The sequence below is a fragment of the Sorex fumeus genome, unplaced genomic scaffold (assembly GCF_029834395.1).
Source record: "Sorex fumeus unplaced genomic scaffold, SorFum_2.1 ptg000044l, whole genome shotgun sequence".
Lineage (NCBI taxonomy): Eukaryota > Metazoa > Chordata > Mammalia > Eulipotyphla > Soricidae > Sorex > Sorex fumeus.
This window is the reverse complement of record NW_026606101.1, coordinates 7,638,233-7,665,841: the sequence shown is the minus strand read 5'-3', so window position 1 is coordinate 7,665,841 and position 27,609 is coordinate 7,638,233. Positions and strand designations below refer to the sequence as shown.

At 45.0% G+C, this 27,609-nt stretch overlaps 1 protein-coding gene across 1 annotated transcript in view; it reads left to right on the top strand.

Annotated features, from left to right (window-relative positions):
• The window catches only part of DHX35 (DEAH-box helicase 35), a 73,423-nt gene that overhangs the window by 17,024 nt on the left and 28,790 nt on the right, over window positions 1–27,609 (top strand). The window contains exons 4-10 of the mRNA XM_056121601.1: window positions 6,161–6,238; window positions 14,340–14,444; window positions 16,854–16,915; window positions 17,618–17,687; window positions 20,679–20,738; window positions 26,019–26,131; window positions 27,312–27,408. Of these exons, the coding sequence (XP_055977576.1) occupies window positions 6,161–6,238; window positions 14,340–14,444; window positions 16,854–16,915; window positions 17,618–17,687; window positions 20,679–20,738; window positions 26,019–26,131; window positions 27,312–27,408 (585 nt within the window). The remainder of the gene's footprint in view (window positions 1–6,160; window positions 6,239–14,339; window positions 14,445–16,853; window positions 16,916–17,617; window positions 17,688–20,678; window positions 20,739–26,018; window positions 26,132–27,311; window positions 27,409–27,609) is intronic.

Sequence of the window (27,609 nt, the reverse complement as noted above, 5' to 3'; positions counted from 1 at the left end):
CTGGCGATGCTCAGGGGACCATAGGGGGTGCTGGGAATTAAACCTGGGTCAGCCTCATTCAGTGTCCTACCTGTTGTGCTATTGCTTCGGCCCCTCCCACTCTAGTTTAAAAAAATATGAATGGCCTGGGTTTGATCCCGACACCTCATATGGTGCCCCAAGCCCCTCCAGGAGTGATCCTTGAGCACAACTGGGTGTGACCCCCCCAAACAAAAAATTAATAAATTAATAAAAAAACTACTAATGGTAACTCACTTATATGTCAATCTTTTTACAGCTGTGAATCTTTCATTATAAACTCTTTTGCAGTTTCCGTTTGCTAGACATCGCAGATTTTTTCTAGTTTCATGTTATAATGATGCAGTGAGCCGGTTTGCATATATATAAATTTGTACACAGGGGTCTATTTTAATAATAAATATAGAAGTTAGAGTTACTGGATCAAGGAATATATGCATTTGGAGTTAATTAATTTTATTTTGGAGGCTACACCCAACTGTGTTCAGGCCTCAGGGATCCCTCCTAGTAGGACTTGGGGCCCAAATGTAGTGCTAGGGATTGAATTTGGATAAGCCATGTGCAAAGCTAGTGTGCCCTAGCTGCTGTGCTATCACTTGGATCCTGTGATAGATTATCTTAACTAGTTCAGAGATCCACTGCCCCTTTTGTTAGTGCTTAAGGCTTACTCCTAGCCCTATGCTCAGGAATCACTCCTGGAAGGCTTCGGGGACTATATGGGATGGCACAGATTGAATTCAGGTCAGTCGCGTGCCAGGCAAATGCTCTACCCACTGTACTCTCCCTCCAAACCCTCTGCTGTCCCTTTGATGGAATGATTAGTTCCTTTCTCCCCTTACTGTTTACATTCCTTTTCTGAGATTTTCTACCTTTTTCTACTTTCTTGTGAAGCTAAATTTAAGAAAAAATAGGAAGACTGGGTTACAGCAAAGGTATATAATGGGTTCTTCTCAATAAACTAGATTTATCTGATATATTTCCTCAGAAAAGTACAGCATACTAAGGCCTTAAACACCATGTTTGAAAATCCACAAACTCTATGTGGAACTTAGGTGGTAGTTTTCCTAGAACTCTGTGAAAACCTTGGCTAGGAAAACAAACTTTTTTACTACAACTTTGAATTGTGCTTTTTTTCGGTGGCAGCCTCTCGGATTTACTCAATAAACAGAAGGTCAGATTCAGTGACCCTTAAAAATGTGGAGAGAGGGGCCAGAGCAATAGTACAGTGGGTAGGGCGTTCGCCTTTTGTGCAGCCAACTGGGGTTCGATCCCCCGTGTCTCATGTGGTTCCCTGAACACAGCCAGGAGTAATTCCTGAGTGTAGAGTTAGGAATAATCCTTGAACATTGCTGGACGGGATCCCAGAAGCAGAAAAAGCAAACAGAGAAAAAGAGCAGAGAGAATGGAGAAGGAATTCAGCGGGCCCTTGTGTGGCATCCCTCACCTCTGGGTGTTAACACTACACCTACTTTTGTAGTCTCTGAACTTCCTCCCTGATGCTGGCGATGCAAGGGGCACCGGGGAGGCTGGCCTGTGTATGATGGACATTATTTTTCTTCCCCTTACCTCTGCTTCTAAGAGACTGACTTTGAGTGTGTGTGTGTGTGTGTGTGTGTGTGTGTGTGTGTGTGTGTGTTATTTTGGATGGTGGGATTGTACCCTGGTTATGTGTCACAGCTGTGGTTTGGCAGAGCTGAAGTCCTAGCCCTGAGACTTTTATCGGTACCCTTAGAAAAGTTACATGACCTCTCGGTTTCCTCATTTCTGAATTGTTGATGATGCCTTCTCCTTCCTTGTAGGATTTGTCGTGAGGATTAAACAGGGTTATGCATGCCAGCAGCCGGGGACAGTTCCTGGCACTCAGTAACGTCCATTGTAAATCTATTTTTTTTTTTTTTTTTGCTCTTTGGGTTCACACACGGCGATGCACAGGGGTTACTCCTGGCTCTGCACTAAGGAATTACTCCTGGAGGTGCTCAGGGGACCATATGGGATGCTGGGAATCGAACCTGGCTTGGCCGCATGCAAGGCAAACGCCCTACCCTCGGTGCTCGCTCCGTTCTATGGTTCCAGCCCCCCATTGTAAATCTTAACTATTTTTGCATTTCTGTTGATTGGGGTGAATGATAGTATTTTGTGTTTAATACGAAAGGAAAATTACAGCTTTTGTTCATTTATTTGAAGAAAATAAATGCTCAGGGACTGCTCCGGGCTCGGTGCCTGGGGGACCAGTGGGGGGGGGGGGGAGGCGGAGGGGGAGCCGGCTGGGCTCCTGCCCACTGAACGAACTCTCAGGCCTCAGAACTGCAGCCTGGAAGAAGCATACATGCCCCCAAATGTTTTATCCCTTACTTTAGAAAGAACTTTTTCATAGGTTTTGGTTTGGGGTCCGTACCTCCTGGTGGTTCCTGGGGGCCATTCCTGACCTTGTGGTACCCTTATCCTTGGGGATTTGTCCGAGTGGGACTGAGGTGCCATGTGCTGGCAACTGATTCAGGCTTCTTCCCCGCAATGCCAGTGTGCTCAGTCCATTGAGCCAGCTGCCCCCTCAGCCCTTACTTTTAGTGTGTTCATTCCCCCTTCCTTCCCCTTTATTGCTGTGATTGTTCTGGTGGTGCCGGGTCGCCCACCCTTCCTTAGTTGTGGTGCTCCCTCACATTCTGGTTGTCAGGCTCGACTGTGGGGCCACTCTAGGGCTCATACAGATGTGCTCCTGGAGTTGGCCGCACCCCTGGCCTTGTGCTCATGCTTCTTTTAAGTTGTGATGCTTGCTGACTTTTACATTCACTTTTTTTTTTGAAACTAAGACCAACAGAAGGGTCACAAAAGTCGTAAAAGTTAGAAGTTCCTTCTGCCTCTCCTAGGAGTGTATTTCTGTGTCACTGTCATCAGAAGTAGGGTGGCAGGATGGGTACAATCCTGGAGCCAGGCTCCAGCTTCCTGCCAGCATCGTATTTAGCTGAGACCCAACCCCGCAATTGCCTTGAGGTGTTGTTTCTCCCTAGCCTGGCACCCCCCCACCCCGTGTACTCCCCCCTCCCCCCCTTGCTGTGCTGCCTCTTTCCTGGTGTTGGCATATTTGAAGAGTGCTGATTTTTTTTTTTTTGTCCACGTTCCAGAGGTGGGTTTATTTCAAGTCACTCGTGATTTGAATGCAAATAAGCATTTTTGGCAAGAAGTGATGCGTTCTATTTAGTGCATCATGGCAAGGGGTTCAAGACATTGCCACTTTAGCACTGGTGGATTTTGACCCTTTAGCTGAGGTGCCCTGCTTCACTGGGAGACATCGCTGCCCGTCCCTCTGCAGTTCCTGGTTCCTATTTGTCCTTGCTTCCTTTCCTCCAGGGGCCTTGGAAACAGGAACTTTGAGCAAAATCATTATAAAGAAATTGGATAATGTGTTGTACAGAGTTGGCCAGGACATTCTCCCATTCCATCCCTCACCCCACCCAAAACAATGTTATGACAAATCTGTGTTGAAGAAGACTTTGAATGAACAAGGTAATTTGAAGACTATCTGTATATATATTGGGGTAGATATTTTCATGCATCTGAAAAAAAAATCTCTGCTTATTTTCAAACTTTTTTCCGTGAATTTTGGCATCCATCATTGGATCTTCAAGGGCAGTATACTCAGAGATTCAAAGTACTGACTGAGTTATCTTATTTGAGACAAGAAACTGGATATTGTGCCTACGATTTTTTTCCCTTCCACCTCTTCAAGGTGGAATCTTCAAGGAAGAATTGTTCAGTTATTTATGTATGTTGTCATTCTTCAAAATAGTCCACCTTTGATTGTTAGGTACTCTTTCAGTTTGACTTTTTGACTTCCTTCCTTCCTTCCTTCCTTCCTTCCTTCCTTCCTTCCTTCCTCTTTTCCTCCCTCCCTGTCTCCCTCCCTTTATCCATGGGACTCAAACCCAGGCCCTCACATGTGTAAGTCAAGCACTCTACTGTTGAGCCATATCCCTGGCCTCTCTGGTGTTTTGCCAAAAAGCCTCAGCTTTTCAGGAACTCTTCCTTACTTTCTGTGACCATGAGACATTTCAGGATTGGCGTAAGTTTTCCTTTTACTAGCCCGGAGATCAATGAGCTGCTTCTTGGAGAGTGGTGTGTAGAATTCAAGATTTAGGTGTTAGGGTACTTATTTCTATGAAAATGTCATTGTTATACGTCTCAGCAGATAGACTTAGGCAATGTAGGAATACTACCTAACCTACATATATGTGTGTGTGTGTGTGTCTATGTGTGTGTGTGTGTGTGTGTATATATATATATATATATATATATATATATATATATATATGAGCCATAGCACAGCGGTAGGGCGTTTGCCTTGCACGCGGCCAGCATGGCCGACCCGAGTTCGATTCCTCCGCCCCTCTCGGAGAGCCCGGCAAGCTACTGAGAGTATCTCGCCCGCACGGCAGAGCCTGGCAAGCCACCCGTGATGTATTCGATATGCCAGACACAGTAACAACAAGTCTCCAATGGAGACGTTACTGGGCCCGCTCGAGCAAATCGATGATCAACGGGAGGGCCTTTACTTTACTTTACTTATATATATATATATGTATGTATCTTATCAGTCTATGTGGGTGTACAATAGAAACCATGAATTTATGTTGACACCTCTGATTCTAGTCCATGGGCATAGAGCTCATTTTCTGTTATTATTTTATGTTGTCATTGTGTTTGGACCGTACCTGGTGCTCCTCGGGAACTGCGCCTCGCGGGGATGAACCATGCAGTGTTGGGGGTCAGCCAGGGGCTTCTGCACCAGCATGTGCTCCAGCCCTTGAACTCTTCCTGCTCACCTCAGGGCTCATTTTAACTTTTACTTTGGACTTTTCCTCCAACAGTGAGAAACCCAGTTTTCATTTTCTATTCTGAATACTTACATGTTCAATTCTAGTATATACACGGGACAGTTTTAGAATAGTCAATCCAATAGCTGACTTGGTGACAGGATGTGTGTTTCTGTACCGCCCTAAGCATGCACTTAGGTTCAGCCTCTCTTCTCCCCTCTTCGGTGTGGTTATGGGATTCATTTGTGACGCAGGGAGGGCCATTTTTAGTGCTTGTGTTTCGTTTTGTTTTCTCTCTGCATCCTGTTAGGTCGTGTTTATTTGGGGGGTATTTAAAGGGTATGTGGGATAAGCTATGTCGCTCTAAGAGCCAGAGTTACCCAGAAAGACCCGTGTAGTGTCACTTCCTCTTCTGCTGTCCTTCCCACGTAGCCTTCGCAGACCATCATTTCTGTCATTCTGGTTATCCTTTGTTATGTAGATACGTGAGCAGCTAGCATTTTTATCACTCAGAGTTGGGATGTTTAGTTAAATGCAAATTCTTGGTCTGGAGAGATAGTACAGTGAATAGGGCACTTGCTTCGCGTGCTGTTTGTTGACCCTGGTTTGATCGCTGGCTGGCACCAGATGGGGTCCCCGGAGTCCTGCCAGGAGTGATCCCTGAGTACAGAGTCAGGAGTAAGCCCTGAATATCACTGGGTGTGACCCTAAAACAAAACAAAGATGTGAATACTAATGGAATCTAAATCTCTAAGAATGGGTACCAGATGTATGCATTTTAACCAACTTCCCTTGTGTATTTGTTTATTTTTGTTCTGAATTAGAAGGTTAATATAGTTTGACAAGTCAAATGACGCTAAAACAGATAATACTTTTAAGTTTTTTTCTCCATTGTAGTTGTAATATGTATTCATTTTAATATGTCAGACATAAAAACATGTAATCTTGGTAATCAGTGTTATCCATTTTAGCCATTTTAGATTTTAAAAAATGCTTGTATGAATGCTACCAGTCTAATGGCATATTTTTGTGTATATAATATCTACTTATTTAGATGGATTCAGGTATTTTATATGGTTGTTATTTAGATTGAGTTGTTTCTGTGCTTTAAAATTTTCTTCTGTAGACTGAAGTGAATTTAATCTATTTACCTAATAGTTCCAAGCTTCAGATAGCTCATTTGCAGAATAATTTTCAAAATGTGTGCTAGGACAAGAGCCATCTGTTACTTCCCTTCTCAGGGATTTAAGTACAATGGAGGGTCACTGGGGGAAGCTTTGTTTTGCAGATGTGTCTGGTGTCTACTTAGCTGTAGTGATGTTTGTACCTTGCAGTACCTGGCAGAAGCTGGCTGGACGGCTGAAGGAAGGGTCGTGGGCATCACCCAGCCTCGTAGAGTGGCCACCGTCACAGTGAGTTTCTGCTTCATGTTGCAAAGATTCAATCTGTGTCTCCTGTTGCACTGCTGTATTTTTTTCATTTCCTAAAAACGCAAATGAATATGACATTGAAGAGAATTCTTCAGTGTAAAAAAAGACCTATGGTCTGATTATTTTGGTACATTTAATGCCTAGAGAGTGAGTTTGTAGTTAATTATTACAAAGTACAGTGCAAGTCAAAATAAACAGTAAAAGTACTTAAAAGTAACCGAAATCTCACCCCCCCCAATAAAACAATCTGAATATCAATGAACATCACTTCAAGTTTCTCTTTTATGTTTCCATAAAGATAAATGGTTGGCCAGATTTTCATTTTTTTCATTTCATCATCCTGTTATTCGTCGATTGCCTCGAGCAGGCCCCAGTAACGTCTCTTTCATCCTAGCTCTGAGATTATATTCAAGGCTCTTTAGGAGAATGAGACCCATCATTGTTACTGGTATTTGGCATATTTGGTACGCCACGGGGAGTTTGCCAGACTCTGCCCTGTGGGCAGGCTACATTCGATAGCCTGCAAGTTTGTCCAAAGTAGAAATGAGATAATAAGATGTCATAAAAAAGATGTCCTGATAAGATGTCACGCGGCCGCATTTGGTTCCGGGAGCTGGATTTTATAGTCTCTGAGTCTTGGCTGTTGATGGGATTACACAGCGCCAGGGGGCCAGGTGGTGGATGTGACCCCCGCCTACTGGAATTTGGAGGATCTGGGTGGAGGATGCTTGACTCCAATCCGAGTAGGCTTGGAGATCTCGGCCCCGGAACCCGCGTGGATTTGTCCCTCTGCCAGTACCTTCATGTGTGTGGAGAGTGGTCTCAGCATGGCGGTGGCTGGTCCAAGTCCTTCTGATCAAGGCCCAGCCCGTGGTTGGCCAGATGAACAGAAATAAGTTTTTGGTTTGTATTGGGGCCTCACGTGGCGTTATTTAGGGCTTACCTCCTGCTCTGTGCTCCTGGCAGGGCTCCAGGGACCACGTATGGATATGGTGCCAGGAATTGAACTGGGGTTAGCCAGGGGCAAGACAAGACTTTTAATTTTTTTTGTAATAGGTAGGGAAAGGAATCTAGGAGTATCTCTCTGGCCTCAGAAATGAGACCAGTGCCAGGTATATTTGCTTTTGTCAAATTTGATGAAAGAGGGAACTGAATTGAAATAACTCTAGTTATTGAATTTTGGATATATATTTGTTCACCATAAGTTTTTGGTTTTTGTATAAATAAGAAGTTCTTTGCTATTTAAATATGCTCCAGAAGTGAAGAGTTTATATAAAATTCAGTATCAGTTTTTTTTTAAAGTTTTAAAATTAAGAAAAGAAGCTTATAAAAATCTTTAACTTGTTACTAGTTTTTTGAAACTGTTATAGTTTCCTGTTATAACTATACAAAACTAAAGAACCTTATTCTTTCTGCCTTTTCTCTATTTATTGATATAGGTCTATAAATTTTTATTTTAAAATTTATACCACATCCTCTTCTATAGTCATAATTCCCAAGGGTTTAATTATAATGCTATTTTATTTTATTAATTTTTTTCCTTTTTGGGTCACATCCGGCAATGCACAGGGGTCACTCCTGGCTCTGCACTCAGGAATTATCCCTGGCGGTGCTCAGAGGACCATATGGGATGCTGGGAACCGAACCTGGGTTGGCCGCGTGCAAGGCAAACGCCCTGCCTGCTGTGCTATTGCTCCAGCACCCCCTTTTTGTTGTTTGTTGATTAAGAATTTTTAAAGCTGATAACACCACAATTTTTAAGCTCCAGAAAACCAGGAATGTGTTTATATTAACTGCATGATAGATTGCTGCAAATTTTGACTACATTATCATATCAGTGATTTTCTTACCTTTATTTTCCTACAGAGAGAGCAAAACATTTTACTGTTTATCATGATCAATTCAAATTTTCCCCTCCCCAACTTTTTGTTTGTTTATTTTTGTTTTGGACCACACCCAGTGATGCTGGGGGTTTACTCCTGGCTCTGCACTCAGGGACCACTCCTGGTGGGCTCTGGGGACCATATGGGATTTTGGGGATCGAACACGGGTCTGCTGAGTGCAAGTCAAGCACCTTATCTGCTGTACTATCTTCCCAGCCCTTATAAATTTTCCTTTTATTATTGATGCAGTGAAAAAAGTTCCTGTAGCTTTGTAAGTGGTCATGAAAATCATGAAATTCGAATTTAATTTGGGGAAAGCCTCTATGAGACCTGGAGGATTTCTGCAGATTGACCCTGAACTGTGTACATGAGATCTCATAGCTTCTGAACTGGAGATGTGAGACCTTGTTTCTCCTTAGCTGTCCTTCACACTGTGTCTCTTCCTTGAGGAAGTTTTAGCATGAGCCCGTGATTTCTCAGAAATTTGATTTCTATGGGTAAATTCTCCTTCTCTTTCCTTGGGTAATCCTTCCACTGTTTTTCCTTTGAGTTCCTTTTTGTTTGTGTTTCTTTCTTCCTTTTTTCTTCTTTCCTGTACTGTTATAGTGCAAGGGTCTTACGTGAGCCCTCTTCTCTGCGGGGGCCCTGCCCAGCAGTGCTCAGGAGTCCAGGAGCCGCTGCTCCCTGCTATCTTCAGCCTGGTAGGGTGGGCCTGACAGTTGCATGCTGGTCCTGGCAAAGTGTTGAGGACTGCAAGTACAGGAACCACCAGGACAACGCCTGGAATACCTGGGGCACCCTATAATGCCTGGGCAAGCTGAGGCCACATGCCTGCAAGATTGTTCCATCCTGGAACAATCTCTCTGGTGGTTGTGTGGGCATTTTTCTGCTAATTGCACACCTTTTAGTGCAGTCACCGAATACTGCAGACTTGTGCAGGTCTGGCCAGCACGCACGCTCTTCCCCACCTCTCTCCTGTTAGGGAGTGAGAGTGAAGATTTGATGGCACAGTCCTCAGTGGTTTGAAAGGTCTGTAGGGCTCACAATTCTTTTTTTTTCTTTTTGGGTCACACTCAGATGCTCAGGGGTTACTCCTGGCTCTGTACTCAGGAATTACTTCTGGCGGCGCTTGGGGGAATCATATGGGATGCTGGGGATTGAACCCAGGTCAGCCGGGTGCAAGGCAAACGCTCTACCCGCTGTTCTATCACTCCGTCCCCGCACAATTAATTCTTTGGGCTCAGCGATGTGGGATTTGCCTGCCTTCTCCTTCGGCTCCCCTTCTTTGGCGGCTCTTTGCTGTCAGAATGAATCTCCGTTGATGGCCCTCCATGTGTCTCTCAGGCCTCAGCACTCTGCCTGCTGAAATTACTGATAAATGCTTTCTGAATCTGGTGCGTGGAAAACTGGGGAGAACTCTTATGTCACTAAAGGTGACTCACTTACTTAGAAATTAGAGCCGTGCTCTTCTGTTTGTGGTTTGGAATCTCAGCTCTGACTCGGTCTGCAGTTTAGCTCCAAATTTGTAGCTGTGGATAATTTCCATGAAACCACATGCTTTCTCTGGAAAGAACAAAGGGTTTATAAATTAGCCGTGGAATATTAATAGTTGTCGGGTTTGGAAAAGCTACATCTCAGAAAGAACTTCGTGTGCACTGAAATCTGAAAACAATCGCAGCACCTAAGAACAGATTGCATAAGCGGTTGCTTGATCTCCGTGAGAGGCAATTACTGATGCAGATGCCCCGGGGACTCCTATGGTTTGGGTTTGATTTCATGGGATGCCCTGCCTTGACCTGGGATCCAGGAAAAACTCTAATGCCTGACTATCTTGAGTTTCTTCCTTGGTGAAAGCAGGAGCATCTTGAGGCTGGGGAGATAGCTTACAGGCCTGGAGTGCATACTTAGCCTGCCAAACCTCAGGTTTGATCCCTGGCACTGCATGGCCCCCTGGGAATAGCCCCTGGCCCCTGAACCAGGCAAAAAGAATAAAGAGAGCATTCTGGGTTATAAAAGCTTATTCCACACCAAGTGCCTCATGTGGACTGTTATTGTTTTGTGTCTCCCTTTTTCTATGCTTATTTGTTTCTGTTAAAAAATAGAATATTCATTCCAGTTCGTAGTGGTGTTGTATTTAAAAAATTATATATATATATATATATATATATAAAAATTGGGGGGCAAGAGAGCTAGTACAGTGGGTAAAGCGCTTGCCTTGTTTGCACCCAGTCCATATTGATCTCTGGCACTCCATATGGTCACTGGTTTCAGAGCCAGGAGTAAATTCTGAGCATGCTAGGTGTGACCCTAATCGTGAAAAAAAATTTATTTTAAGTTTATCTTTTATTTTGGGGGGGGTAACACCCAGAGGCACTTGAGGGCTACTCCTGGCTCTGTAGCTGTGTTTGGGTTTGCTCCTAGTGGTGCTGGGACCATGTAGTACCAGGCATTAAGCTTGGGTTTCCTGCATGCAAAGAGTGTGCTCAATCCATTGCACCATCGGCCCCTTATTTCGATTAGATCTTAAACCATAGAGGTAAAAGATTCACTGTTACTATCACTGTCCTCCCGTTGTTCATCGATTTGCTCAAGCGGGCCCAGTCACATTGTGAGAATTTTGTTACTGTGTCTGGCATATCGAGTACGTCACTGGGAGCTTGCCAGGCTTTGCCGTGCGGGCAAGATACTCTTGGTAGCTTACTGGGCTCTCCGAGAGGGGCAGAGGAATAGAACTCGGGTCAGCCCAGTTGGCCGCGTGCAAGGCAAACGTGCTACAGGCTGTGGTATCGCTCCAGCCCGAGGTAAAAGATTTCTAATTTAAATTAGTCTATATGATATACCTTTCAGATGTTAAGTGTTAAGACCATAAATGATTTTTTTCCCCCCTTCCTTTCCTTTATTTTTGGCATGTGTGTGTTTTGAGCCCCATTTGTCATTGCTCAGGGCTTACTCCCAACTCTGTACTTGGGGATCACTCCTGACATAGCTTGGGGGACCAGGTGGGATATAACAGGAATTGAACCTGGGTCAGCCATTTGCAAAGCAAGTATTCACCGTACTAGCTCCCTGGCCCATTGGAAAAAACATTTAAATATTGAAATAAAAAAAATTTATTCATGATTGGGTTTCAGACTTACAATGTTTCAACACTGATTCCTTCACTAGTGTCCACTTTCCTCCACCAGTGGTGCCTCCTCCACCCCGTTTGCCTTCCATCCACCAGTCTGCTTCTACAAGAGGCTCTATTTTAATTTAATTTATTTATTTTTTTTTTTGTTTTTGGGCCACACTCAGCAGTCCTTAGGGATTAGTCCTAGATCTGCAGAGATCCCTCCTGTGTGGTACTTGGGGGACCATTTGTTGTGCAAAGGATGAGCCTGGGTTGGCCGCATGCAAGTCAAACTCCCTACCCACTGTATTATTCTAGCCTCAGAGGCTCTTTATATATATGTATATATTATATATAATGCATATAATATTTAATGTATATATAATATATAATGTATATAATATATACATATATAACTTTTGCATTGTGGTTTATGGTACGTTGTTAATAGGGCTTCATACAAATGACTTTTATAGTAAATTTATGCAAATAGTAAAATAATATATTTACTTGTACTTTATAGACCCATAGATGATTATAATTTTAGGGAGAGGGTTGGTCCATTTATGCACAAGCCTATTTTCCTCAGAAGCTCCTTTTATCTCTAGGCTCACATGCACTCTTCATACCTTAGTCCAAGATTTACAGTGTCCTGATGGCTAGGGTTGAAGTTGAAACCACATTGTCCTGGAGAAATACTGATTATCAGGGTGCCAGTAACTTGCAGACATAGAGCAGTGTGGGATGGGTAGTTCTGGTCTCATGAGATGTTTTGAAAGACTGCGTGGTGGAGACCAGCTGCTCAGTGACAGAGTCTGTTTTGGCCAACCAGATCTATAATTTCAAGTCATTAGGCAGAGTCACTTCTCATCCTCATCAGCGTGCTCTTCAATTTCTTTCTTTCTTTCTTTCTTTCTTTCTTTCTTTCTTTCTTTCTTTCCTTCCTTCCTTCCTTCCTTCCTTCCTCCCTCCCTCCCTCCCTCCCTTCCTTCCATCCTTCCTTGTTTCTTTCCTTCCTTCTTTCTTTCTGGCTCCATACAGCTAATAACTTTAAAAAATTATTTCTTATTTATTTAAAGAAATGTGGTTAGTTTCAGCATACTATATATATATATTTTTTTTTTTTTTTTCTTTTTGGGTCACACCCTGCGATGCACATGGGCTACTCCTGGCTCTTCACTCAGGAATCACTCCTGGCAGTGCTCAGGGGACCATATGGGATGGTGGAAATCGAACCCAGGTCGGCCACGTGCAAGGCAAATGCCCGCCCTGCGGTGCTATCACTCCAGCCCCAGCATACAATATTTCAACACCATTCCCACCACCAGTGTCAATGTCCTTCCACCAGTGTCCCCATACTCCATCCCGCCTCCCCAGCCTGCCACCTTGGCAGGCACATTGCAGAGTTCCGTGGTTGCAGCTTTGATCTCGTGTTTTAAGTGTCGTTGAGTCTGTTCTTTGGGTATATGGCTATACCACACTTTAGTTTCTTAAACGCCGACGGCCAGATAATGATGACGTGTGAGGCTCAGAAGTCTGGGGCTGCTTCTGCCCTCTGGCTTAAATGGGAAGTTCTGCCGTAGGACCCCTCCTGTGTGTTCTGAACTCAATCCACGGATAATGTGGGGAGGTGCCTTCTGTGAGAGATACACGAAGTGCTATTTCACATGGGAGCAGGTGTGCCAGCTCCCTGGAAACCCCTAAAATTATTTCTTTGGCTCCTTTTTTTATTTGGTATGTATGATGGGCATGGAACTATTTGCTTTGAAGTTTAGCTATTGCTCTTTCACTTTTATAGTTATTATTTCAAATACTTCCAATTCATGAGTTAATAACCTTTAAAGGGCAGTAGGGGATCTTGCTGTTTGATTCCTTTCCTCTCTTTCCTTATTGGCTAGTGAAATGTTGATCTATAATTTACTGTCTTCATAGTGCATTATGTATATTGTTTTCTTTGAATTTAATATGTTAACTTGGAGCTTTATGAATCATTTAGCCTTTATTTTTTTTTTAACCTGCATTCTTGTTTTTAGTTCTTCTTGTAATGATTTTTGGTAGCTGGGGTACTGTTGCAAATTGTTTGAGGTTAACTGACTCTTGAAAAGTTACCTATTTGCCAGTAAGAGAAAATGAGCTTGTCTTGTATTCAGTTAGGTTACTTCTCTTCTCCTGCCCTCTGGTCCAGTAAAATATGCTTTGCTTCAAGTCATGAAGACATGAACTTTTCTACACAAATAGTGTGCTAAAAAAAGCGTTAGAAACAGGGGTGCTTGTTGTCTCTTTCCCTTCCTTTTTGCTTTGCTGCCATGAAATTCAGAGCCTTTTTGTGATTCGAATACTCAAGCATGGCTTTTGTTTTGAAATTTTCTTATTGGTTGTGATCTTTTGAATTCTTTTTTCTTGCTATTTTTTTGTTTGTTTGTTTGTTTGGGGGCCATACCTGGTGATGATTTGGAGTTACTCTTGGCTCTGCACTCAGGAACTACTCCTGGAGATGCTCAGGGTCCATATGGGATGCCAGGGATTGAACTCAGATTAGTCACCTGCAAGGCAAGTGGTGCCTTACCCATTGTTCTATCACTCTATCTCTCTGGCCCTGATCTTTTGGATTCTACCTGTAATTTATTTGATTTGACCATTTAACACTTTTATGGGATTCAATTTCTATTGTCTCTGTTCTTTTTTTTTTTTTTTTTGCTTTTTGGGTCACACCCAGCGATGCTCAGGGGTTATTCCTGGCTCATGCACTCAGGGATTACTCCTGGCGGTGCTCGGGGGACTATATGGGGTGTTGGGAATTGAACCTGGGTCGGCTGCATGCAAGGCAAACTCCCTACCCACTGTGCTATCTCTCCAGCCCTGTCTCTGTTCTTATAGGTGTTCTCAAGCCAATTATAGAATGAGGTGAGAAAGAATGAAGTTCATAAATATCCCAGGTTATCCCACTTATTCGCTAATGACCTGTCCCCTTTTAATTTTCTTTTGTGCTGACTTGCGGTTTAAAGATAAATGACCTTTTGGTTTTGCATAGTCTGTGCTCTGTGCAGTAATTTCTATGTCTCTATTTTCAGCATGATCTTTCTTCCCAAAGGTTGCAGGGAGAGTGGCTGAGGAAAGGGGTGCAGTGCTGGGCCACGAGGTGGGCTACTGCATCCGCTTCGATGACTGCACGGACGCGCTGGCGACAAGAATTAAGGTGAGGTGCTCCAGCTACTTGTCCTGTTGTGAGTGAAGGGAAAATGTGCGGAAATGTGCAGCCATTGCTGCTGACCAGGACCCTGATAGCGTGGCAGAAAGTATAGGATAGCATCTGGTGGGGGGTTTGGAGCTTTAGCGGAGCCTCGAATCTTCCACAAAGAGCCACGAAGTAAGATTGTTCCTATATATGAAGACGTTGAGGGCCTAGAAAATTCAAATACTGTCCTGACATGTCCCTGAGTGGTAGAAGAGGACTCAGAGCTGTCTTTTTTTGTGTGTGTATTGTTGCTTTTCCACTCATCCAAGTCTGAGTATCCAAAGTTGCCTGTAGAAGATTTGAAAACTGGGGCAAGATGTTTTCATCTTGTAGGACATTGAACGCCTGAAGCGCCATCATAAGTATCTTTGTAACTTTGTAATTCATGGCAATTCAATAAAACAAAACAAAACCAAAATAATAGGGGCAAATTGACAAAGTCTAGAATTCACAAATATCTTTATGCTGGTCCGAATCTCCCATGGTACATGATGGTAGGTATTTTTGTGTATGTTCTTTGACCTAGTTGCTAATATTAAAATAATACGCATAAACAGTAATCAGTGTACAATCGACTCAACACAGTGTCTACTGTGTACCACTGTGCTGGAATCAAAGTCTAGGACTGTAGAGCAGTGAATAAAAATGCCCTGAAGAAATGGATGTTGGTTACGAGATGTCATTCATCTCTCAACTTGCAGTGGAGGAAAATTGAAAATCAGGTCAGGTAAATGCAGTGATTTGTAAAAAGATTGGCCTTTTCTAAATTTCTTCGTTTTGTTTCCTTCGATATTCACTTTGCTAAGTTAAAGAAGAAATAGTCTTCTGTACCATCAGATAAATTTAAATTTGTCAATTCAGATACATTTTCAGTAGATTATATAAGCAAATGATTAAGTTCATGAAATGCATGTCTTTCATGAAAAGCATGCCATCATTTGCTCAGAATTTGAAGGTGCCCCCCCCTCCCACTTTTTTATTGTTTTTGGGCTATGCTCACCAGTGCTGTGCTCAGGGATCGCTCCTGGCAGGGCTCAGGAGACCATGTGCAGTTCTGGGGTTTGAACCTGGGTCAGCTGCATGCAAGGCAAGTGCTCTATGTCTTTATTTTCAGCGTGATTTTTCTTCCCAAAGGTTGCAGGGAGAGTAGCTGAGGAAAGGGGTGCAGTGCTGGGCTACGAGGTGGGCTACTGTATCCGCTTCGATGACTGATGCATCTGGCCACATGTGCCTCAGTCTTGGCCGATTATCTGTTTTTGGTGGCAAGTTCTACCTTCTCTTCATTATATATGGCAGTGGATATCCTCTCTAAGAAAAATAAGATAAAGTGGGTTCGAGAGAGTATTGTGGGTAAAGTGTTTCCTCCTGTTCAGTTCCTGGGACCCTGTGTGGTTCCCCTCAATACTGTGAAGTGACCCCCTGAGCACAGAGCCAGGAGCACACGCTGAGCACTGCCAGATATGGCCCAAATAGCCCCACTCCTCAAAAAAAAAATGGGAAAACATCCTGTTCTTCTGAACAAAAAGTAAAAACAAAACAAACAACAAACAAAAACCAAAACCCCACTAATTTATCTAACTTGTGAGAGAGAAGTTTATATTTAACTTTGTGAAAGTACCTAATTGTTTTGAGGAGAAAGTCACAAGATCTAGTATTTCTTTCTAAAGTCCTTTATAAACCTCCATTAATTGCAAGGGTAAAAGCTGAAATTTTGAACATTATCTGTGTCCTAGGGCCTGATCTAAATGCTTCACACGCACTTTTTCAGTCCTTACCACAACCCCAATAACCCACTAAGGCTTATTTTTTTTGTAAGTGAAGACTCAGGTTCAGAGTGAATAACTGCCCACAGCCCAGACAGTGGTCAGAGGTAGTCTGGACCTCAACTCCCAGTGCTCTGACACCTGTTCCCGTAACCACAACCCCATATTGCCTCCTTCAAATAATAGCATTTGCAAGAGAGGTTAATGACCTCAAGCACTGCATGTCTGTCCCCTTTGGGATGTTTCAAGACCCAATTATCCATTGGGTGGGCACATGTTTGTGTTCACTGCCTGTTCTTTAGGAGTCTTCAGAGCTGCAGGCCTGGAGGCCTGGGCTGACCCATGTTCTGATCGTCAGTACAGATGCTATCAGAATTGAGTTCTGCTGAAAGATTTACTGCCTCCAGCTGAGGAAATCTGGAGTTCAAAATCCTGCGAACAGTTCCATTGCTTAATGCTAAAATTCTGGGACATTTTCTGAAAGTTTTTTTTTTTTTTTGGGTGGGAATTGTTTACATGCCAGTGAAGAGATGAAATGTATTTGAATGCACTTGAATTTGGTACAGAGTATAAATTAATTCTAAAACTTCCTGTTTTTCTTTTCCAGTTTCTGACTGACGGAATGTTGGTCAGGGAAATGATGGTTGATCCACTGTTAACAAAGTACAGGTAAATGTATTTTTTTGTTCTGACACTTTTCCTCAAGTTCCAAAAGCACGCAGGTAGCATGAAAAGTAGTTTGTTATAGTGGGGGTTTGTGTCTTAAATCAGCAGCTCAGAGCCTTTCTCCTCACCATGGGTGTTTTTCTCTATCATATCCCATGTTTGATGGTAACTGCAGAATCACGGTGTAGCACTGGGCGATATTCCGTTGAATATAGTTTGCCGGATCCAAATCAGAATTTACACTTGCATGTCTTTGTCCATCACTGTGACCTTCAAGTGGTCCCACCCAGGCTCTGGAGCATTCTGGGAAAGGATGTCACATTGGACTTCTAAGTAGCCCACATCACATCACCTGCCTCTTTCTTCTGCCTCTTTATTTTCTGTAGTAGGTAGTTGAGCCTTGTTTTGACTTTTTAATATGCTCTGTGAATTTTAACCATTTATAATTTAATTTAAAATCAGGTGTTAGATCTTATTGGACACCAAATGAGGGTGGTAAAGCTCTTCAAAGAAACCAGGATACATTGACCCTTTTTTTAGTTGTGTTAAGTGTTGCTTCCTTGTATCAGAAGAATTCAGATTTTCCTTTTGATACCAGGTTGCATGGGTCTGGGTTTGTCTACCCAGAGGTCTAAGGATGGTCTGGCTGGGGTTAAGGGTGAAGTTTTTTTGGATGATGCCTGAGGTCTTACCTCTGATCCTTAGTGTCATTATGCTGGATGAAGCCCATGAGAGAACCTTGTACACTGACATTGCCATTGGCTTGCTGAAAAAGGTAGGTCTTCACTGCCAGATTGTGTGTGTGTGTGTATGTGTGTGTGTGTGTGTGTGTGTGTGTGTGTGTGTGTGTGTGTGTGTGTGTGTGATGCTGAGAATCAAAACCAAGCCTTGGGTTGGATCCCAGGTACTGCCCTCCCCTGCAAAAAAAAAAAAAAAAACTACTCCTACAGAGAAAAATCACTGGTAGAATGTTGTTTATGGGTTTTGGGCCACACCTAGCAATTTTCAGGGACTGAGGTGTTGAGATTGAACCTGAGTTGGCTGCATGCAGGGCAAGTGTCTCAATCCCTGTTCTGTCTCTTTTTCCCTTTTTATGTTGGTGTGTTTTTCTTTGTTATGTGGCATGTACATACATTTGTTTTGACTAATAGGAATTAGATTGCATGTGCTAATTTGTATTTTGCATTGTCTCACCATTATATCAAACTCCTTTTTCTATATCATTAAATATTCTTAGAAGAGATCATTTTAGTATCTGCCACTAACTAAATTAAGTATCTTCCATAAAGTATTTCACTCTTCTACTATGAGGCATTTGCATAGCTTCCAGATTTGAAATATTTTCAGCAATTTTCACTGAGTACCTTTGAAATAAAAACTGTTGCATTTTTCTTTCTTTCTTTTTTCTTTCCTTCCTTCCTTCCTTCCTTTTTTCTTTCGTTCCTTCCTTTCTTTCTTTCTTTCTTTCTTTCTTTCTTTCTTTCTTTTTCTCTTTCCTTCTCCCTCCCTCCCTCCCTCCCTCCCTCCCTCCCTCCCTCCCTCCCTCCCTTCCTTCCTTCCTCTTTATTATAGATGATTTGAAACATACCTCAGAGACAAGAGAAGGATTTAATGATCCCCATCATTTGGAGCATATAGCCAGTCTTGTTTCAACTTTATCTTCATCCTTTCTGTACTTTCCATGTTTCCTGATTGTTTTCTTTGTGAGAATTCCCTGTTGTAGGCCACTAGGAAGAGAGGACAGTCCCAGGGTGATGGAAGGTATGCACCTCTGGTCATGCTACTGGGGCTCCCGATTCTGACTCGGCTGAGTTTATTCACTTCTAAAATGGGAGTGGCAGAAGTCTTTACGTCTAAACTGGATCACCTTCCCTATCTGGTAGCCACCGTCAGCTTAGATTAATATAATACTAAAGATAAAAGTTGAATAGAAGGGTCTGGGGGAGATTTTACTGTGGGGAGGGTGCTTGCCTGGCACACAGCTGACCCGGGTTGCATCCCTGGCACCCCGTGTGGCCCCCCAAACACTGCTTGAGCATAGAACCCAGAGCAAGCTTGGAGCACTCTGGGGGATGGCCCTAAAACGCCCTCTTGCCCACCTCCCCCCAACCCTGCCACGCACAAAAATATTAAATTAAAGAAAAAATTCGGTTCTTCTGTCACACTAGCTCTACCTTGTGTGCTCTGTGGTCACATGGGGCAGGTGGTAACTGCACTGGCCAGAGCCTCCCATCACTGAAGACAGTCTCTGGGACAGAGCCACTTCAGAGCATCATTGGTTGTAAGGCATCAGTAAGATAATGTACAGTTCTGAGGGTGGCACCTTGTCCACGGTCACACGTAGAGTCTGAGGCTCTGTGTCAGTGAGGAGGTGGTGCCCTGCTGTGAGGGCGCACAGCTACATGTGGGCAGACCACTGGGTTCCAGATGACCCAGACTCTGTGGCCGGATCTCTCTGTGCGATACGTGTGTTGTCCAACTGCACAGGGCCCTGAGAGCAGCACAGCCTCCCTTGGGCTAGCCGCCACTGTTTCTGCTCTTTTTCTTCTTATTGTATTTCTTGGTTAGAAATTGAGATTTGTGAATTTTTGGGTCACACCTGGCGAAGCACAGGGGTTCCTCCTGGCTCTGCACTCAGGAATTACCCCTGGTGGTGCTCAGGGGACCCTATGGGATGCTGGGAATCAAACCCGGGTCGGCCGCATACAAGGCAAATGCCCTACCAGCTGTGCTATCGCTCCAGCCCCTGAAATTAAGATTTTTGACCCTTGTGATGATATTATGTCCCTAGCTTGTTACTGTCTCAGGAGCAGTGTTGTGAGAGGGCTTTACCACATCTTTGCCAACACTGAGTATTAGCTTTAAGAAAAACCCTTGCCAATGAAAAAGTCATTTCATTGTTAGTATTGATTTTTTTTTTTGCATTAGTTTATTTGATCGCTTTCCCAGTGCCTGTTGATAGTTTCCTTAAACAACATTTTTGTCTTTGAATGTTTCTGTTCATTATCATTTATTTGCTTTTTATGTACTTTCCCCATATTTTAGTTATAGATGTGTATGTTTAAGTTTGTGTGCTGACTATTAAGATATCCTGACGTCAAGAAAACATGGTTTTGCAGTTGAACATTGAAGCTCAGGACTGTTTTTTGTGTGTGAAGTGGTTTTATTTTGCAAGTAGAAGAGAGAGGTAGAGGGTGGGAGGGGAGAGAGGGAGAAATTGAGAGATTGATTATGTACTTTCTATCATTTGAAAAAACTTTTGCTTTTATGTTCCACGCTAGGGATCAAACCCAGGGCCTCATAGACATGAAGCATGTACTCTTCCACTGAAACTTGTATTCCTGGTTATCTTTTTAGTTTTCCTTTAAAAGCTGTGACACATTCCCCACTAGAAATGTGTAACACATTTGGGAGCTGGAGCAATAGCACAGCGGGTAGGGCATTTGTCTTGCACGTGGATGACCCCGGTTCGATTCCCAGGATCCCATATAGTCCCCTGAGCACCGCCAGGAGTAATTCCTGAGTGCAGAGCCCTGTGCTTTGTTGGGTGGAACCCAGGAAGCTAAAAAAAAAAAAAAAGTGTAACACATTTACTCACTTACAATCAGAAAAGGTAGTGAACCTCCTTGTTACCTGTTTCACCTAAAAAAAAAAAATCTTGCTACCCACCCAAATACATAAATGGAGTCATCTGGATCTAGATTTCCGACATCAGATTATTTCACCCACAAACAGCTCACTGTTTCCTTGCTGCCTTGTGTTTCAGATTCAGAAAAAACGAGGGGACCTGCGCTTGATTGTGGCCTCAGCCACTCTGGATGCGGAGGTGAGAGTGTTTTCCGTGCCTCCCACCTCTACCCCTCCTCCTGGTAAAATCTGCTCCCGTTGGACATGGCCTTGGGAGGTCACTGCGCTTCCGGTGGCCGTGACCTTGAGAAGTCACCTCTGGCGTGGGTTCCTCTGGGGCCGAATGCCTGCGTTTCTGCCGGGGCCGTCGGTGGCCTAGATTCCAGGGCTCCTCCTGTTCAGCTGGTGGATGCAGCTGAGCCTGTAATTAATTGAGTTCATAATTACCTACTTGTCTTGTTTCTCTGCAGATGTGTTTCTCCTTACATGGGCAGTTTCTTCAGTTTCTTACTGTTTTTTTCCATGCGAGCCTTTGTTTCTTGAATTTTATTTATGACCAGTGCCTTTAGATTTTTTTTTTTTTTCGGGAGGAGGAGGGCTACTGTTGAAACTCTCCTCCTGTACATATAATAGTTTCCATGTTAGAACTTTTTTCACGGCCACGTTTACTCCGATTCTCACAGTGACTAATCTTCTGGTCCGAAGAGCAGGTAACTAACAAATAGTCTTGACAACTTTGAAATGTACGTGTGAGACACCTGCCCTCCTGCTGAGTCATCTTCCCAGCTCGATCGGTCGGCTGGGTGCAGGCTGATTCCCGCACTCCTGACGTCCACAGGAAGTGGTGCCACTGACCTGGGTGTTTGTGGCTGTGCCAGTCCAGTCTCTCTGCACTACCACGTGTTGAGAAGGTCTCACAGTGCAGCGCCATCCCAGCTGGCTTTGAAAGACGTCCGGGAGTTTGCCATAGGGGTGGGCAGGCAGGTGGGGCGGAGGGTGTCCGAAACCCCACTCGGAGCACAGGCGACGGGCACTGTGTGTGGCCCGGTCGGGTCTGACTGACTTTGCTGGCAAGGCCCTCCAGGTGAGGAGCTGCCTTTGCTCACCTGCCCGACCCCATCTGCTCCCACTCGTCCTGGGCTTCCTTGTGTGTCAGCCTTCCCATTGCGGTGCCCAGCATCCTCTGCTGGGCTGGGCAGGGCTCCTTTGAGGTTGGTGATTTGCATTCTCTCTCTCTCTCTCTCTCTCTCTCTCTCTCTCTCTCTCTCTCTCTCTCTCTCTCTTTTTACTGCCTTGCTGGGCTTCTGGGTCTCCTAACTAGTCTTAAGTTGTTTCTCTTGAATTCATCCCAGGGTTCTCTTGTCTGGTGCTCATTTCTTTTGAGTCCTTGTTTCCATGTCTGCTGTTGTCTGGAGGTTTTCTGAGTCTCATGGTGGAGCTACTGATTTTTTCCTCTGCTGCTGATTTATTTATTTATTTAATTAATTTTGCTTTTAGGGTCACACCTGGCAACGCACAGGGGTTACTCCTGGCTCTGCACTCAGGAATCACTCCTGGCGGTGCTCCGGGGACCCTATGGGATGCTGGGAATCAAACCCGGGTCGGCCCAGTGCAAGGCAAATGCCCTACCCGCTGTGCTATTGCTTCAGCCCCGATTTGCATTCTCTTACTGTTAGCATGAAAATGGATTTCCCTGCGCTGGTGGGCCTTGAGAACTGTAGGAAAGATTTGCAGGCAGAACTCAGAAGGATAAGGAGTTGACATTTATTGTACAGTTTGAGTAGAAGGTCCGTGTCCCTCCCCAAGTGTCCAGGCCTCCCCGTTCCCCGTGAATGCCATCTCTTGTGCTGTCCCTGGCGCAGCCCTGTCCTGTGTGTGACCTTCCCATCCCGTCCCACACGGTCTGCTCGCCTCCAGTGTGTGAAGGCAGGTCCCTCCCGCCCCCACCGTGCTCCCATCCCCTGCATGCTTTCCTAATCTGGAGCCGTGTCCCCGCGCCTTTCCTGGACTGTGTCCTAGGGGCTCCCTGACATCTTGTCCTGGCGTTCCTTGGTCTCCAGCCTGCTGCCACGTGCTTGTGGGCGAGATCTCATGCCTGTGTTTGAGCCTTTCTCAAACTGTATCCTGCACTTCCTGTCATCCTGTCCCGGCTTTCCTTGGTCCCCAGGCACTGTGTGAGACTCCTGTGCTCAGTATCTGTGCCTGCCAGAATGTGCCGAGCCTTTCCTGATCCTGAGGGACAGTTAGTCAGAAGTGTAAGAGCCTGGGGTCTCCTGAGCTGGTGGCTGAAGTCCTGAGTGAAAGCAGCAATTGTGCCATGACCTGGCCCGGGCATATGTGAAGAGAGAGAGACGGGAGAGAGAGGGAGGAAGAGAGAGCGAGAAAGAAAGACAGGCAGTGAGGGATGGATGGAGGGAGGAGGAGAGAAGCAGAGAGAAGGGATCCTCCCAAGAGGGGAGATGCAGGTTGAAAGTAGACTGGACTGAACATGTTTGCCACTCAGTGCCTCTTTTGCTGATCACAACACCCAAAAGGAGAGAGAGAACAAAGGGGAATGCCCTGCCACAGTGGCAGGGGGGGATGGGGGGGAGGGGGGGGGGAGGGATATTATCCTGGTGGTGGAAGATGGTCACTGGTGGAGGGATGGGTGTTTGAGCATGGTGTGACCGAGATCCAAGCACAAAAATTTGTAAATCTACAACTGTACCTCATGGTGTTTCACTAAATAAAAAAAAAAAAGAAAAAAGAAATAAGATCCTAGAAAAAAATAATAAAATCAAGGCTAGATATTTAAGTCATTCTCTAACACTGTAACAATTAAAAATATTAAGACAACATAGCCTGAGGGAAGCCAGGGAAGGGAAAAAAAAAAGAAGGGGGGTGGGATGGAGGGAGGCGAGAGAGAGAGAAGGAGGGAGGGAGGGAGGGGGAGAGAGACACACAGAGAAAGAGAGAGACAAAGAGACTTTTTCCTTAATCGGCTGCCGTCTCCCACCGCAACCATTGCCTGTTCTGATTGGCTGCCTCTTTGGTGGGTGAGATTTACAGTTCCTGGCTCAGTTCACCTGCTGCTGTACTCCTCTGCTTGTGCTGTACCATCATTCCAGCCCGTTGGCCCAGATGTTCTCTTGCCTTTGCGTGCTTCAGCCCAGCCTTGACTGACCCAGCCTCTCCCGGGGCCTCTCGCACCCACTCTGGCTGGAGCTGTGCCTTGCTGCCGCAGGTTTCTGCCCCTTGCGTGCTTCTGCCTCAGTTCATCTCCTTGGGTTCTCCGCCTGCCTGCCCTTGCAGATGGATGACTCACACTTTGGGAGGATGGGGTGTCCCTTGTCCGTGCCTCACTTTGGGCATGTCTGAACCGAGTCCCTCGCGCTGCGGGACGTGAAGTCTCTGGCCTGACAGAAAAGGAAAGGATGCAGCCAGGTGAGCTCTGCTTGGCCGTGCAGGGTCCTGTAGCGGGTATGAGGCCCGTGGGTGTCTGGGCTGACTTGTCTCAAACACAACCCTGGGCTTGATGACCAGCACCGGGTCTCTATAGCCCAGTCCTGTCAGCTCTGTCCTCCATCCTTCTGCAGTGCGGCCAGCTCCTGGTTCCCACAATCAGGCCTGGTCCTGCATCCCAGAGGCTTAGAGGAGGAAGGGGACAGGCCTGGAGAGCCACACAGCCGGGCCTCGGGGGAGCAGGAAGGTTATGGCGAGTCAGAGAGTTGTGGGCCTTGTCTCACGGGCTGTCTGTGCCCCTCAGCATCCCTGGCACAGCTGCTCCCCATCTTCTTAGTGGGGGAGGGGGAACCCTACTTCATTCAGGGCTTACTCCTGGCTCCTGGCTCTGCACTCAGGGGTGACTTCCGGCTGGGTTTGGGGGACCACATAGGGTGCGACTGGTTGAACCCAAGTTTAGCAAGGTGTAAGACAAGTGTGCTGCCTTGCTCTGCAGTCTCTCTGGTCCCTGCTTCTCAGCCCGCTTGCACTTACCACCTGCCAGTTTGGTGATCCAGTTCTTCCCGGACTCTCTTCTCTGTGTATCTTGGGTTATATCCCCCAAGGGGATCATTGATGGCATCTCCTTCCCCACTCTTGGCCAGGGGTCTTGGGTCAGGCTGTTCTATAGACTGCAGGTCTGGTGGTCACGTGCCACTGAGAGGAATGTGTCCCTCTGGAAGGAACTCTTAATTAATTAATTTATGTTTTGAGCGAAGAGGCTAGTGGTGCTCAGAGGCTCTTCCTGGTTCTGTGCTCAGGAGTGACCATTGGTCCTCAGGAGACCACAATATGGTACCCAGGGATTGAGCCAGGGTTGGCCACCTGCAAGGCTAGAGCTTTTAACCCCTTCAGGAACTGTCAGGAAGCCCTTCTCAGGGAGTGTGGGAGTGTGATGGATGACAGAACTGTGTCCGGAGCACTGTGCTGAAGCGCCTCTAGAACAGATATAAGAGGGAGCAGATGCTGTTGGCTGTCAGGTGGCCTAAAACTGCTGCCACTGTTGGCACTGTTACCGGGAATGTAGACCTGTGATTGTGGTCCCAGAACATCTGACCGTGCACGGGAGCACATGCTTCCTTTGACAATTGATAACCTTGTATGATCAGATCTATGCTTTCCAGTTTAGAACAACACATTAACCTGATTTAATTAATATTTAATTGGAGTCACACCTTTAACCTACTTTTTGGCTAAATGCACCCACAGATTGGAATAAGTCAAATAATATCTAGCTAAATGTTGACTCATGCATTGCTGTTTTGACATTGAACTTTATTTTTACTCAGATCGTTGTAGTCATTAAAATATGATCCTGGGGGCTGGAGCAATAGCACAGCAGGCAGAGCATTTGCACACGGCCGACCTGGGTTTGATTTCCCAGCATCCCATATGGTCTCCCAAGCACCGCCAGGAGTAATTCCTGAGTACATGAGCCAGGAGCAATCACTGTGCATCGCCAAGTGTGACTCCCCCCCCCAAAAAATGTAGCACTGTGGCATTGTCCTCCCGTTGTTCATTGATTTGCTCAAGCAGGCACCAGTAATGTCTCCATTGTGAGACTTGTTGTTACTGTTTTTGACATATTGAATATGCCACGGGAACTTACCAGGCCATGCCGTGTGGGTGGGATACTCTCGGTAGCTTGCCGGGCTCTCCAAGAGGGACAGAGGAATCAAACCCGGGTCAGCTGTGTGCAAGGCAAATGCCCTACTCACCATGCTATCGCTCCAGCCCATATTTATATTTATTTTTACAAAATAAAAAAAATATGATTCCCTCTAGTTGCAGTAAAAAGAATTTTTCTAATACTAATTTTGCAACCCATAGTTTTATATCTATGTACATATATGTGTGCATATGCATGAACACACACACAATCCCTACCATCTACTGCTATGCTGCCTGTTTATATTATTTTGTTTCTTTTCATTGGTATGAGCCTTTTTTTTAATTTTGAAGAGAAATAAATTCTCTCTCTCTTTTTTTTTTTTTATAGAAATTTCGAGATTTCTTTAATCAGAATGAGACCAGTGACTCCACTCGGGACACGTGTGTGATCCTTACTGTGGAAGGGCGGACGTTTCCAGTGGATATCTTCTACCTGCAGAGGTTTGATGAGTCTTACTTTTTAAAAACATTGAAAGGAAATGTTTCTACACCTGGCAGCGTGCAGGGGCTGTTCCTGGCTCTCTGCTCAAGTTGCTTGCAGCAGTGCTCAGGGTACTGCATAATGCTGGGATAAAAACTGGACAGCCAGCTCCAGAAGCCCATGCTCTGGCCCTTTGAGCTCTCTCTGGCATGACTGTTACAGGAGAAGAGCAGCGTGGCCGCTGCTCGCAACTCCAGGGGCGATGTGCTGAACTGGGGAGAAGATTTTGTACCTTTCGTCATTGAATGATGGTCAGCAACCCTGCTCAGCATCTCTGATGCATCCGTTTCCACTCTTGGCGCTGCTGTGTGCTTTTCTTTGAATCTGTTTTAGCTTAGTTAGAGAGAACGTGGCAGCCTGGAAGCTGCCCGGGACGGGGAGGGCTTGCTCATCCCGGCACCTGCGGTTTACAGGTGTGGCAGGAGAGGCCTTCGAATCATTTGCCTCTCAGCTCTCTGCGAAGGTCTTAGCAGGAAGACCTGGTTGATGTTTTCGTTGATGTTTTCAGGGACCCTTTTGGAGGAATCACTAGTTTCTATAGCTATCTCTAGACAAAACTTAGGAGCCTGGTTCCATGGATGACAAATCCAGAGAGCTTGGCCATGTGCTTCTGAGCTGTTGTAACTGGGGACACACCCACTGTCTCTCTGCCTGCTCCCACATGCTGCTTGTGTGTGTGTGTGTGTGTGTGTGTGTGTGTGAATGATCAGCAGGTGGGATCCAGCCTGTAACTGGGGACACACCCACTGGCTCTCTGCCGGCTTCCACATGCTGCCTGTGTGTGTGTGTGTGTGTGTGTGTGTGTGTGTGTATGTGTGTGTATGATCAGCAGGTGGGATTCAGCTTGCATCTGCTGCCCTGCCTTCAAGGGAAGGTGCTAGAGAGCTTGCCCATTTGTGGGGTTTATGGCTTTTGTTTAGCAAATGAACTAAAGCTTCTGGTTTACATGTTATTATGATATAATGTGTAATTATATAATGCGGTTTGTTTTTCTTTGTGAGCTACATTTTGAAAAATAAGAGAGTACTGATAATTTATCAGACAAACTAACTTTTGGGAGGTGTCTCTGCCAGACTTTATAGGATAATCGATCTGTAAATAATGAGTGTATTCTTACCTCTTACTCTCCCATCTTTTCAGTCCTGTTCCAGATTATATCAAATCAACGGTAGACACTGTGATGAAAATTCACCAGACAGAGGGAGATGGAGACATATTAGCATTTCTTACCGGCCAGGTAATTCAACTGTGATGAACAGACATGTTATGGCAGCACCAGAATTAATACAGAGAACTGCTATATTACTCGATCACTTATTTCCTGTTTTGTTCTATCATTTGTTGTGGTTACTCGATCACAGAGCAGTTGTTTGGTTTGGTGTCATGGCCCTACTGACCAGATTGTTTGGGAGTCTTTAACACAGCTGTACTATTTCAA